Source organism: Hypanus sabinus, chromosome 25 (assembly GCF_030144855.1).
Source record: "Hypanus sabinus isolate sHypSab1 chromosome 25, sHypSab1.hap1, whole genome shotgun sequence".
NCBI lineage: Eukaryota > Metazoa > Chordata > Chondrichthyes > Myliobatiformes > Dasyatidae > Hypanus > Hypanus sabinus.
Window position 1 is genome coordinate 38394892 of NC_082730.1, and position 15324 is coordinate 38410215.

The following is a 15324-nucleotide window of genomic DNA, read 5'->3' on the forward strand; positions in this document are numbered from 1 at the left end:
GCTGAAGCAACTCAGCAGGTCAGGCAGCATCTATGGAGAGCTATAAAGAGCCAGCATTTCAGGCCAAGACCCTTCATTAGGACTGGAAAAGATGTGGGGAAGTAGCCAGAAAAAGGTGAGGGGAGGGGAAAAGAGTACAAGCTAGGCGATGAGTGAAACTCTGATACGCTTCCTCCTTCCTTTCTCCCATGGTCTATTCTTTCCTATCGGATTCCTTCTTTTTCATCCCTTTACATATTCCACCGTTCAGCTTCACAGCCCCTCCCAGCTCACCTGGCTTCACCTTCTCCTCCCCACACCTTTTTATTCAGGCTTCTTTACCCTTGCTTTCCAATCTGATGAAGTCATCTGTCCATTCCTTTCCATAGATGCTGCTTGGCTTTCAGAGCTCCACTACTAAGAATGCCAGTTTTACTCACCTCATGTTAAACATCTGAAATATATACAAACATCTTGAAACTTTTTTCTAAATCTTCCCCATATCCAATATAGACATCCAAATTAAAACACTGCCAACATTATTTTCTAGTTGTAATTTGAAACTGCAAATTAAACATTTAAATTGTATCCCATGAAATGAAATTTACAATTGAGGATAAAAAAAAATACAAAGTGATTCCTAATATAGCCCACTGACGACACTGTTTACATTGTCAAAGGCTGAAATCAACCAGCTGCATTATGTAGGATTGGAAAAAAGGCTACTATCAGCAAAATTAAACCACCTCAAACTTACTCCAATTTGCATCTGAAGTGCTTAAATTTGGATTAACATCTTTTAATAATACTACAGTCATTTTACTCAAAACCCCCAAAAAATTAAAATTTGTGTGAAATGATAAAAAGACAACAGAATGTATGGATGTATTTATTACAGCGCTAGCTTCAAATGACAAAAGCAACAGTACATTAATCACCCGCAGGACAATTATCTGATAAGCTGACTGTCCAAGTCAACAAGCTGTTATTATACAGTTTGTATCCATGTTATTTGTTTCTTAAAATTGGAGGATAAAGGATTCACTTAAAACCAGTTATAGTTCAAGTAAAACACACAAGCTATTAGTCCTTCATTCTCCATGCACAATAGCAGAGACTGCTAATTATTAGCTTTTGCGGCAAGTACCTGTATTTAAGCAAATTACTATCTAGTACGATATTTATCACAAATCTGTATGTTTTAAAAATTCCAACAATTTGGCTTAACTTTTCATGTACAAAACCGCAATTGAGAACAGATTGTAAACTTATTAAAAGGCAAGTGACAACAAAAACAAAAAGCTGATCACTTTTTACGTTATCTGTCAAAAGTAAAAATACTTCAATGTGCAACAATAGGGATGTGCTATTAAAAGAGCAGCAGTTCAAATACTTAAGGACATTTGCAGGCAAAAATTAAACATTAAATATGAATGTTAATAGCTTGTCTCATTCCTCATCCTGAGTAGTTGCTATCCTTTGATGGAGTTTCTTTAAAAAAATTGTGGCATAAAAGAATCAAGTTTTCAAATCAAGTTTAAGCTGCTAAGCATGACCACTACTACTGTATATATCCATAAAAAGCAATTTAAACCTCATCACTGTATTAGTGATAGTATGTATGAGGCAGTTGTGCCAATTTTATATAACTAATTACAAAGATCCCAAATTCTATAATTTTTCAGTGTGGTTAATCTTTGTCATTGCTGGAATAGGCACAATCAACTTCAACACAGGCTAATGTAACTAAGTATACTGTGAATTTATTTTTTTTTCAGTTGCAAGAGATAAATAAAAGTCATAATATGGCCACCTGTGGTACTCTCCACCATATATTCAAATCTGACTGAATCAATAGAATCCAAAGTGGGGAGACAAAAACAACCAGAGGCAGAAATTCTTAGTACCTAGAAACAAAAAAAAAACTACCTGCGACTTCAAGGCTTGAGATACAGTTGAACAATAAAAATCAATCCGATACACCTGAATTTCTTTCCATAATAATCTTCTCCATTGGATATGTCAATCTTGTAAACAGCCATGATTTATATCAACTCTTTGTTGAGTACATACTTAATGCCACTGACTGATAATCTGGTTATTCCGTATTCTAACATTGGACTATTGGAGAATTGTTGAGGTGAATCAATAAAGCTTTCACCATCTTAATTTGTATGCCAGGTTACAACAATGACCACACCACACTCCATCATTTACCGGTAACAGACATTCAATTTATAGCCTCTTATTATAATGTTTTGTAATTAAACATATGGCTTCACTATAGACGGCCTGCACTCTTTATATATATATATAAATTTTATACTTTAATAAGCAGGTCCAACCTACACCAAATTATCTTTGAGGTCAAAACAAAGGCCAAGGACATTATGTGGTGAAATGAAAAAGATGTTTACTCAAATGTTGGAACAGAGCCACACCACAAATCCCCTGAGCATGCTTAGTTGATACCATGAAATGTAAATGTGATTCAGTAATGGCATTCTGGGAGAAGAAATTTCATCCTACATTGGGACTTGGTAAGCATGCATATTAAAAATAAAAAAAGTCCCATTTATATATAACAAAACCCCATTCATATTGACAGTGGGTAAAGTACTAAGCTTCACAAGGTCAAATTTAGTAACTGGCTTAATTATATAAAAACATAAAAAAGTGCAAAATAATATTGTACACTCTGTCATGATAAAAACATTTGACCTCTTGTTGGACACCTTTTCAAATCATTTCTTTAGGGAAGGAGGTCGAAGTTAAACATGGCAGGTCCTGGGTAGGAGCAAGAAACCACCATCCTTGTCCTCAACTGTGTTTGGTCTTTGAGTGCTGAATGAGCCACTGTAGTGTTATATCTGAAATTAATTTGAAAAATTACAAGCGTGAACAGCATAAAATTGCACACCATGAATACTTGAATAAAATATCATTAATTTGATTTTATCACTACTTTCATCCCAGACTAATTATGGTTATGTTGCATTAATTAAACTTTATCTCAGGCATTAACTGTTTACTCCATTTCCAAATGATGATTTTCCTAGCTGCATGCAGCATCTCCCAACAGACATTGACACATTCCCAATTCTCAAAACATTAACTAGAATTCAATCTATTAATCAGTACACATAAAATATCCAGATATATTTAGAAACAATATATTCTGGGGAATAACAGATCAAATACATTTCACTTCCAAGACCTTTTTAAAAAAATAATAAATGGCCAATAGGCACCATGAACTTCAACATTCTATTAAAATTCAGCAACATAGAAATGACTTTATATTTCACAGAAGCATCTCTTCCTGTACTATTTTATTTCACCAGTTTTAGTAGAATTTAATTGAAACGTGCTTTATTGTGCATTGAGCTAGCTTAAAAAAAAAGTCATCACAACCTGGAAGCATGAAATTCATACTTTGATCACAATGAAACAAAAATGTTACTGGCTCAGACAGCAAAACTACATTAGAGCAAAAAAAAATCTTCCATCTTCACCAGTGGTTAAGACTTCCATTAAAAAGTAGAATAATTGGAATAGGCTTATTATTGTCTTATGTACTAAGGCAGAGTGAAAATCTATTTTGCAAGCCATCCATATTTCATTACACTGTGCACTCACATAATACAAAAGAAAACAATAAATGAATGCAGAATAAAGTGTTAGTTACAGAGAAAGTGCAGCACAGGCAGATGACAGGTACAAGGCCACAACGAGATAGATTGTGAAGTCAAGAGTCCATTTTACTGTACTAAGGAAGAATCTTATAACAGCTCTCTGGGTGGCAGGGTAATCTGTCAAAGAAGGTGTTTGGTGCTCCTTTCCCCTGATAGACTGCAGGTAACACCTGCTTAGCCCACTGATGAGTCACCTGAAGCCATAGGAGCAGGAGGTGGATGGTCGTATGAGCAACTGGTGCATTTCGGTCCCGGTTATGCCAGGCAGACAATCCCTGAAGAGTAATGATAATGGCTGGGGTCACCTGCCTTGTATAAACACAGCCCAGAAGATGGCAATGACAACACAAATAAAATGCTGGAGGAGCTGGAGCAGACAGCATCTACCGAGAAGAGTACAGTCGACGTTTTGGGCCAAGACCCTTTGGCAGAACTGGAGGAGAAAGAAAAATGAGAAGTAGATTTAAAAGGTGGGGGAGGGGAGAGAGAAACACAAGGTGATCTGTAAAACCAGGAGGGGGAGGGATGAAGTAAAGAGCTGGGAAGTTGATTAGTAAAAGAGATACAGGGCTTGCAAGTGGAATAAGTGCTACACCTCCTCCCTCACTACCATTCAGGGTCCTAAAATGTCCTTCTAGGTGATGTATCACTTAATCTGTGAGTCATTTGGGATCATATACTGTGTCCGGTGCTTCCAGTGTGGCCTCCTTTATATTGGTGATTGGGATATAGAACGTAGACTGGGAAACCACATCGCTGAGCTCCTACACTCCGTCTGCCAGAAAAAGCAGGATCTCCCAGTGGCCACCCATTTTAATTCCACTTCCCATTCCAATATGTCAATCCATAGCCCCCTCTACGGTCGCAATGAAGCCACACTCAGGTTGGAGGAACAACACCTTATATTTAATCTAGGTAGCCTCCAAGCTGACGGCATGAACATCGATTTCTCCAACTTCCGGTAATGGTCTCTCCCCTCTCCTTCATCATTCCCCATCTCCCTCTCTCACCTTATATCCTTACCTGCCCATCGCCTCCCTCTGGTGCTCCTCCCCTCTTTTCCTTCTTCCATGGCCTTCTGTCCTCTCCTATCAGACTCCCCCTTCTCCAACCCTGTATCTCTATCACCAATCAACTTCACAGCTCCTTACTTCATCCCTCTCTCTCCCAGTTTCACCCAAAACCTTGAGTTTCTCTCTCCCTCCTCCCCCCACCTTCTAAATCTTTTTTTCTCTCCAGTCCTGCTGAAGGGTCTTGGCCCAAAATGTCGACTGTACTTTTTTCCATAGATGCTGCCTGGCCTGCTGAGTTCCTCCTGCATTTTGTGTGTATTACTTGGATTTCCAGCATCTGCAGATTTTCTCTTATTTAAGATGGCAATGATAAACCAGTTCTGTTGAAAAGTTTGCCAAGAACAATCATGGTCATGGAAAGATCATGATTGCCCATGTCATATGACATGGCACATAACGAATGAATGATAACAGCTATCTTTCAGGGTTTTATTTCAAATAGTAGTTATAATAAAGCAGTGAATTCGTGGATTCTCTATTTAATTTTGCATATCCTTCACAGTATAATATAGAGGAGTTCAGAGAATTCCTGCATTTTAGTACTATTTACAACAACACTCATGAAAGCTAAAACAGAGATAAAGAAGCTTCAAGCAGAATTTTTTTTAAATGGCATTAAATGTTTTTGACTATTATCATAACAACATAAAAGGGGCGTGTATCTAACATCCTTGATCATGTGAACATACGGCACAGTTTTTGAACAGATTTAAGGTGGTGATGGCTGGATTCTCGGTAAGCGAGGGTGAAATATTACAGGGGGCAGACAGGGATTTGAAATTAAGGTTATTGAATTATATGGCAGACTTGAGGTCTGTGTGGTCTACTCCTGCTAATTAAAAGCAATAAAGGGATTGCTGACAATGAAAAAGACCCCCTCCTCTTCAGCATCCAGCATTTAAACAACACTGTATAAATAATAAATCTGATGGAAAAGGGGGTCCAATTTTGTCCAGCATAACCATTTTCAAAAACGAAGCTTAGGGCTATGCTCCTATCCTACCAGCAGCAATATAATGTCGAGAGATTTCGGTTTCTCATTTTCATAAGCAACCTTTTGTGTGTCTCACTACTGGCCAGATCATAACTTGATTTGTTCTAAGTCAAACAAAGCTGAAAAAGAGATCAAGAGAATGGGTAATAGGAAAATAAATACTTCATTATTTTCAGCAATGCTCATAAAGGTAATGTTAAAAAAAAGCTAACAATACTGTTGTCATCTGTCACTATACCATTAAGATGGGAAATGCCCAATTTAAAAGATTCTATACATAATCTCATTAATCATACTGGACACCATCAGAATCTTACTAAAACCTGGAAATACTGCCAGAAATATGAAAGCTAAAACTTTATCATCACCTGACTTACATGTTCACAGAAACTTGCACTGTCTTTATGGTGAGATATAGCAGTGATGCCAAACTCAGAGAATTTAGTCTGTAGTAAAAGTGATCACTATTGAGGAATGGACTTGACAAATGATAGTGTGTTCCTTCCTATCAGCACAAAATAGTCAAGTTCACTTACACCAGTGTCAGAAATCAGGAGGATCAACTTCCAACCCAAGAACAAAGCAAACAACTTGGGGTGAGTTGTAATGTGACACACAGGATGCCTACATTGTCAAGGCTTTGGTTGAAATATTAAAATCTCTAAACACAAAGTGCACTGCAGATGCCGTGGTCAAATCAAGACATACTAAAAAGCTGGATGAACTCAGCAGGTCAAGCAGCATCCATTGAAAGAAGTGGTCAAAAGATGCTGCCCGACCTGCTGAGTTCATCCAGCTATAAAATCTCTAATATGTTTCTTCCATCAATTAAGGTGAACATATAGGATCCTATGGTATCACTCGGAAGAACAGTATTCTGGCTAATATTATTGGTCATTATTTTGGCCAGTCTTATTTCCTCAACAATTAAATCAAATAAGCAGCTGCTCATTACTTGATCCTTGCTTGCAGGATTTTGTTTTGTGCAAAATGTAGCACACTCCCAATGGCAACAGCACTAAAACACTTCTGGGGATCTTCATGAAGATATTAGCTTTGCATCTCTCACTTGTCCATCTCTGCACTTCATGTACATACTTCCTGTTGTTCCACAGTTCAGCAGTTCACTCTGTTATGAGTGATGAACAGACCTGATAGACAATGGGTGCAGAGTTAACCATTCCCAACCCCCCTCCTGAGAACTACAAACTATTGCTGTTATTATGCTACTATTGAAAGACAGAGATAAAGCCTGGGCAAGAACATTTGCTACAGATAAGAGGGGGAGAGAGACTGTTGGTGTACTGTATTATGACTCTTCCTGGATTATTTACCTTCTACTATTTTGCTCATTAACATTCCTCAGGAGATAGCAGGAGTGGCCTGATTTGATGGAAACAGTCATTCAGAGTTGATGGATAGCTGAGATCCCTCCCCAAAGAGACCTTGATCTAGAGTACATCAGAAACTTTAGTCCATAAACTAGAACTTCGATATCTCGGACAGTCTCACTCTCACCGTCGAGGGAGAGAGAGACCGCTCCTGGAGAGACACCCTTCAGACACACCAGTGGACACTGAGTGTTGGAACACACAGGAAGGGTGGGGGTCTTTAGAGACCGAACCAGGGATCGGTCAGTAAAACTCACAGTGTTACAGCAGAGACGGTGAGGACTTGTGTGTGTGTCCACTCATGCCAGAGTGACGAGTCCACCACAGAAGAAGTCTAGCTGAAGGACAGAGGGGTCATAGCTGAATGACCACGATGGTGCAATGGAATCAAAAGGCAACAGGAAGGTTTGCTGACTACAGCTGCTTAATCTCTCGCTCTCTCTCTCTCACCAATTATTACAACCCAACAACCATAATTACCTCAGCATGCATGAACTGAACTTTATACTTTTCTATGACAATTCATTTACCCCCTAGACATCGATAGAGCTTGTTTATTATTGATTATTATTATTCCTACACTTTTAGGTTTATTACTGCTAACTTGTTTTATATGTATATTTGCATTTTTGATATTGTATTGTGTAGTTTACTAATAAACACCTTTAGTTTGGTACCACCAGACTCCAAGTGATTCTTCTTTCTCTGCTGGTCAGACATCCAGTTATGGGGTATGTAACAACTCTTAGCCCAATACTTTGTCACAATGGCTCCAATGAGATTTGGCTTCCAAACAATTGATGCCACAATTTAACAAAATGCTAAGGGCAATCAAAACTACAAAACTTATAACCTTATATTCATTAAATTTACATCATCTATTACAAGATGCTTACAGTACTTGTGCAAAACTATATTAACAGTTTGTGGTTTAACAATGACATCTGACAAAAGGTCATGAAATTTCTATTAACTTTGTTTCTTTCTTCATAGATGTTATAAAACCACCTGAGTATCTCCAGCAATTGTTCATATTTTACTTAATTTATGCTCTGTCTCCATTAAAAATGAAATGTATGAATTATGTTTACAAGTTAGGATAAAGTTATATTAGATTTAGTTTAGCATAGGATAACTGTTGATTACATGCAGATTATTAAAAAAGATGCACCTGTCAGACACAGTAATTGTACCAAAGCTGTTTGAGATAGAAATACAACAAGGCTTACACTGACAAAGGCCTCCAAGATTTTCTTTTTAATATCTTACAAATAACTGATGGATTTTTAATTTCTATCCTGCAAACAAAAGTACATTTTACATTTCATCTAACATGCCCTACTCTTCAGTAAATTTGCTCTGAGGGCACAGCTCCAAAGCCATTGGCAAATGAAAACAAAGTAAAAAAATCCTCTTAGAAAATGCAGCCACAGCCTGATTGAATTGCAAATCTAGGCTCCAGCTGTCCTGTACAACTGAATGGAAAAATGGGAGGCAGATCAAAGGACCTGACCTAGATCTTTATTTTTCTCATGACCTGCCCATTCCAAGTTCGCTGGTGCACAAGAGATGATCATCTACATATTCTTTAATTTGCTCAGAAGCAATTACCTATGTTATCCTTTTCCTTGCAGGAGATGGAATAGCAGCAGATTTCTCGATCCTGAATAGCAGACAGGTTCCTAGCGAAATGAAACAAAGGGAAGTAATAATTGTGAAATGTTAGCAGAACCTTGAATACCTTGAAATATCCCTAATTCCAATATGAGCAATTATATAATCGATAGAAAATAATTATATACTTTTAGAATTTAGATTGAATTAAATAGTGAAAAAGATTAAATTTAGTTTGCAAACCCTATTAATGCTTAATAGGGGGGAAATTAATTGCTCTGAATTAAATAAGTCTTCAGAAAAAACATTGATAAGATTTTTAAAATAGCCTGACATAAGCCCATTTTGTACTTTAAGGATTTACTTCTACATGTAGTTAGAAATTTCAAAAATTATACAAGAGGAACAACAGAGCACACCACCATCTGCATATTGAAATGGTTTCAGTTGAATACTTAATTTTATATGCACAACACCACATGAACGTCAAGAAATCTACTTAATGCAATCATCTTTGAAGGTGGGAGAAAATGGAAAGATTTGTTTTAGTGCAAATCTTGAACTAAAGGAAACACTACCTTGGCAACAGTAATTAATGCAATTTGGCTTTTGAAGGTCTGGCAAAGATTAAAAAAAAATAGAAGAATCAAATTTTTGTTTTGAAAAAACAGATTCCACTCAAAATGCGAAATTATGTCAGAAGATGTTTTATCTTCTTTTGGAAAACCAAATTTTAAAAGTGTTCCAGACACTGTTCCAGATATAGATGGTTATAGGTTTCAATGGGCAAGGAGATGACTGAAAAAATGCACCCCAAATTCAGAAGCTGACATTCACAACATCATTGTGAATTTTGAATGATAACATTTCTGGGATGGCACAAGAAAGCACTAAGTTCATACCGAGTCAGCCTCTACCACGAAGCCCCAACATGCCACAATAATCTTAATTGATCCTGATCGATCAAAGTTAGTATTTCAAAAGCTATGAGCTTTGAAAAGTCACAGAACTTCAGAAACCCAAGTTATGAAACATCAAGCAGCAAAATGCTTCAATAACTAAAAGAACAACTGGATTTGGATAATTATGGTAAAGAACAGGATCAATGTTCATTCAAGAAAATCACTGTTGTACAAAGACTAAAGAAACTTTAGATGTTGGAATTTGGAACAAAAAAAAACAGAACACTGGAAAAACTCAGTGGATCAAGTAAATAACATCTGTGGAGGCAAAAGATATATATCAATGTTTCAAGATGACCAGCTGCATCAGGACTAAGGGAGAAGAATGACTGTTGCTATATAAAAGTAAAAGGGAGAGGTGAGACAGAGGCTGGTTAGGTGTGTGGAACCAGATAAAAAGGGGTAGGATAATAGGCAGATGGAACAAAGTGGAAAAGGAGAAGATGGGATAGATGAACAAAGGGAGAATTCAGTTGGAAGGCTGAGCGTTAGGAAGAGCACTGGAAATGTGGATTACCTGAAATTGGAAAATTCAATGTTCCCACCACTGTGTTGTAAACTATCCAAGTGGGACATCAGATGCTGTCTTATAATTTGTGCTTGACCTTGATACACAGGGCAATGTCGTACATGTGAGAGTGGCAAGGAGTGTTAAGATGAGATGTAACCAAAAACTTGAAATGCTTATTGCAGAGAACTCCACAAAATGGACATCTGGTTGATGCTAGGGTTCGCCAGTGTCAAAGCAGTCACTGTGAGCACTGAATACAATAGATCAGTAGGAAGAGGTATAGATGAATATCTGCCTCACGTGGAATAGCTGTTTAAGTTCCCAGTTGCTGATGAGGCACAGAGACAGGAGACAGACTTCCTTTGGTCGCAGGGGAAAAGGGAGGATAAGAAGGAATGAGCAGATCAGGGAGTCAGGAACAGAGTGATCCCAGAAGGCACAAAGGGGGAACAAATGCAGAAAATCAGTTTCAGCAAACCACCCAAATGTGATGTATTTAGTCTTTTGAAATGCTTATGACACTTCTGAACTAAATGTAACATAGATCTTGGCTAACATTCAGTTGCCAAACTGATTTATTTTTAATCACATCTACCAATGTACAATGATAAACTTATCTTGCAAACCAATCAATTCATTACAACAGTGCATTGATGCAGTACAAAGTAAAACATTAACAGTGCAAAATAAGATGTTAATTCCAGAGGAAGTGCAGCTATGCAGTGTAAATAGAAAATAAGGCACAAGATTATAACAAAGTAGATTGTGAGATCAAGACACTTTCTTGTACTAGGGAACCATTTAAATGTCCTATACCAGTGGGATAGAAGATAAAAAGCACTATACATTGACTTAAAATTTTTCATCTCATTTTAGTTTTCTAATTAAATTTGTGATCTTCAATCACTGACTTTTCTGCCAATGGAAGCAGCCTTTACTCTCTCCATTAAAGATTTTTGAAACTTTTCAAATCTAATAAGAGTGGCAAATCTCTGCGATTCTCTTCTTCAGAGAGTTGTAAATGCTAGATCATTGGAGATAATTAAAGAACTAGATATATCTTTGAATGGTGGTGAATTTAGGATTATGGGAAACTGACACAGATGACACTGTGACAAATCCACCATGATCACATCGAATGGTAGAGCAGGTCTGAGGGTAAGGTAGCTTACCCAAAACCCCATTTGATTTTGTTCATTTATCAAGGAGAACAAATCGTACTTCACTAGTTCTAGAAGTTTACATCTCTAGTTACATTTCATTAAATCTCTCCAAGGCCTTCCTGATATATGAATAACTAACTGCAATGCACCAGTTGGGCCTTAACCACTATGTTTACTTTTGATGTTTATATATACCAAACCACAGCATTAAAGTTAAAAACTGAAGTGATCCAATTTTCCAAGAGACTCCATCATAAACTAAATTCTAGATAATTCTCTAGCAATGTCAATAAGTTGATGATTACTTCAAATCCTTTGTTTTGGCATTGCTGCCTTTACCTCTTGTTCTCATACAATATATAATCAATTCCACTAGTGACAGCAAAACTTTTAACTTTGGCATCTGCAGACATGATATCTTTAATTCTTCATACACTGACAAGACCACCTTGGATTACTATAATTGCATTTCACAAGCAAAATCCGCCACCTCACTCAACAATTCTCCCTTAGCTTTCTAACTGCTGATTTTCCTGAGCTTAACAATTTATTTATTTATGGTCATCAATCATACCACTGAACATATAATCTCCTACTCTGATAATTCCTTGGAGTATTTACTAGGTCCAGAGTCTCAAATGTTTTGACTGTGGTGTTTTGAACACCATGCATCTGTTGCCATATCTGACTTGATAACTTAGTGAAAAAAATGTACCTATTCCTTGAAGACTGGAAACAAGTTAAAAGCCAGAAACTATGCTCTGATGAAGCACCCTGGAGCTGAAATACTTTCTTTCTACAAATGTCAACTGTCCTGCTGTGTTTCCATGATTCTGCTTTTATTCTTACGTAACAGTGAAATATTCACCTACTTTACTCACCTCCAATTCAAAAAAAAACTATTCCTCCTTCCTCCCATCACTCCCAATGCTACCATGTAACTGTAAAACCTCTCCAACCAAATTCTTAGTTACCTTATGTACTGTAAATCTGCCTGTTGGGTTTAACTATTCTTTATCGTTCTCTGGGGATGTGGACATTTCAAAGACACTTCTCCACAGAAAGGTTTAGATGGCTGCACTGACATCATCTTGGTTAAAAGTAATCAATTCCATGAACCTACTTTAATCTTTATGATATTCAATATATAGCGAAGCCCAACTTTCTCCAATGTTCACTTTCATGGAACTCTCATGCATGATCTCACTGTTTTCTGTTAATCTGGTCGGGAAAGGGCATTTAATAAGCTCACCCTGATCTGCATGTTGCATTTTGCTGGCATTATCACCAGTTTCCAAAGGAAATAGTTATGTCAGCATTTATGACACTCAGGTAATTTTACATATCATATTAGAACCATAGAACATTACAGCACAGAAACAGGCCTTCTGGCCCTTCTTGACTGTGCCGAACCATTTTTCTGCACAGTCCTGTTGACCAGCACCTGGCCCATATCCCTCCATACACCTCTCATCCATGTACCTGTCCAAGTTTTTCTTAAATGTTAAAAGCGAGCTCGCATTTACCACTTCATCTGGCAGCTCATTCCACACTTTTTTAAATTCTTTCTTCACTCAGAGTGGTGGGAGTGTGGATTATTAACGCTGTCATGGAGGAGCAAGAACATCTATAGGGTTTTCATCAGCTGCTTTTTTATTTTGTTTTCATTTTATCTTCTACAAGCATAAAAAAAATCTACTTACATTTTTTCAATCAGCTCTTTTTCATCCAGTGCGTTGGGCAGGTCTCGTTTGTTCCCCAGGACTAACACCTAAGAGGAAAAAAACTCAACAGTTTATTCACAAAGTAAAAAATATACACCAACTCAGAAAAGTAAAATCTTACAATAATCCATCTTGTATCAAATGTTAGGACTTCAAATTTATCGTTCTTCATATGGATGGATAGATAAATATTACGAAAGTCATTAAACATCCTCCAAACAACTGGCCACTGGAATTATGAATCATTCGAAGTTAATAAGTTAAAGCAGGAGCGTTTTCAGTCAAAATATATGTGAACACCTACTCCAACTAAAAGAACTGTAATAAATTATGTACTGTTAATTATCCAGCAATATATGTGTTGACAAGAATTGTCCATTCAATATCATAGAAAGCATAAACTGCATTCCTATTTCACTGTAATTGGTGTTTAAAAAGCACTTAACTCTTACAATCTCAACAATATCTGCAACTTTTAATTTGGTGTCAGGAATACATAATTAGATCCCAGGTACATCACCATTTCTGTCCTGCATACTGACATCAACCTTGCCATTTTCTGGTGGTCTGGGTGATCAAACATGATTTGAAAAGGTTCAAGAAAATGTAATGATCAAGGACAAACTATGCAGGAAGACTTCCTAGTTAGAATTAGATTAGTGCACATCAGAAATAATGCAATCAATATAACCATCGCTGTGGTCTTGAGAATTCTGTTCCTAGCCATAAGAAAAGTTAAAATTTGTTTTAATAATGAACAACCAGGCTCTGAAATTTGTTCTAAATTTAAATAAAGGCAGTTACAGAAGCACAAGGACAGAGCTAGCTAAACCAGCTTTAGTGACATACTTAATGACATAGAACAGTACAGCATAGTAACAGTACACATTGTCTCAAACTAATTACTCTCCTAATCCTTCTTTCCTGCCCATAGACCATATCCCTCTGTTTCTGCATATTCACATGCCTAAGATCTTTTTGCATGCCTCTATCAGATCCGCCAACATCTAACAAGGCATTCAGGCATCATCACTCTCTCTGTTTAAAAGATGTTTCCCCCACAATTCATCGTTTAACTCCCTCATCCCCACCTTAAATGTATGTCTTCTAGTATTAGATATTTCAAATCTGGGAAAAACAAACTGGCTCTCTACTATATCTATGCCTCTTATAATCTTATAAACTTCCACCTGGGTGGCAAAAGTGTGGGAATGTAAAGACTGCAATCGAACATTTGTAAAGGACTGAGAGTCATTGAATGGTTTATTGTACCTAATTTTATTTTTGAATAAAGTATATTTTGTTTAATAAAAAAAAATTCTAAAGACAAAACGGGAAGTAAATTCTGCATCTTGCTGATGAATGTAAATATTTGAAATAACCATTACAGTTTACTTCAATTTACTTTAATTGTAGAATTTTACAGTGGTATTCCATGCAATTTCATTTCTTCAAATCAATATGACTTCCACCCACTCTACAGGTTTCATTATGTATCTGCTTATATGCTCATTTGAGTTAATATAAAATTAATTTTTGAAAATAATAACTCAAAAACTCAGCTAATTTCTGTCACTCCAGATACAATTAGGAGGGGCTGAGAGTCCAAATTTATGCTCTTTACGTTCTAGTGCCGTTAAATTTCAGGTACAACCAAAATAATTGCAAGAAAATAAATTTCACATATTCAATCCAATCTAAACACACAAACATTTCTTCAGAATACAATATAACAGTGAACTTATGTTACCTAAAAATTATGTGCTGCACCTCAATTGTCATCCACACCATTCCTTTCTGTCTCACCTACATTTTGTGACCCAGCAGGTCAAAATGTCTACCAGAGCTCCTGTGAAGTAGAGCAGCCTGCAAGCAGCATTTCGATCTTCAGATTCACTGACTACTTAAACTGCTCTGATTGGCTTTTGAAAGCCCATTGCTGTCAAAGGCCATTGATTACAAGGCATTTAAGAGGCATTGTAAGGCATTTCAAAACAATTCAAAGGATTTACAATCATAAATTTAAAAAGTTACAAGAAATTTTTGCACAAAACGTCTGTCATAATTAAAAACATTATGAGTAACTCAAATAAAATGGAAGCAAACCACTTCCTTTTCACGAAAGTCAGAAACCTCATTCAGATGCATCACTGTGTTACATGGGCTAATGTAGAAAGATGTCCCTTTAGAACAGTGATGAAGAGGAATTTATTTAGCC

General features: G+C 36.8%; 1 protein-coding gene across 1 annotated transcript in view; it reads right to left on the reverse strand.

The window, feature by feature from the left end:
• Positions 1–855: 855 nt before the first annotated feature.
• LOC132381177 (ADP-ribosylation factor-like protein 8A) overlaps positions 856–15324 on the reverse strand; it is a 54544-nt gene continuing 40075 nt past the window's right edge. The window contains exons 5-7 of the mRNA XM_059950469.1: positions 13086–13153; positions 8744–8814; positions 856–2849 (exon numbers count right to left, since the gene is read on the reverse strand). Of these exons, the coding sequence (XP_059806452.1) occupies positions 2800–2849; positions 8744–8814; positions 13086–13153 (189 nt within the window). The 3' untranslated portion in view covers positions 856–2799. The remainder of the gene's footprint in view (positions 2850–8743; positions 8815–13085; positions 13154–15324) is intronic.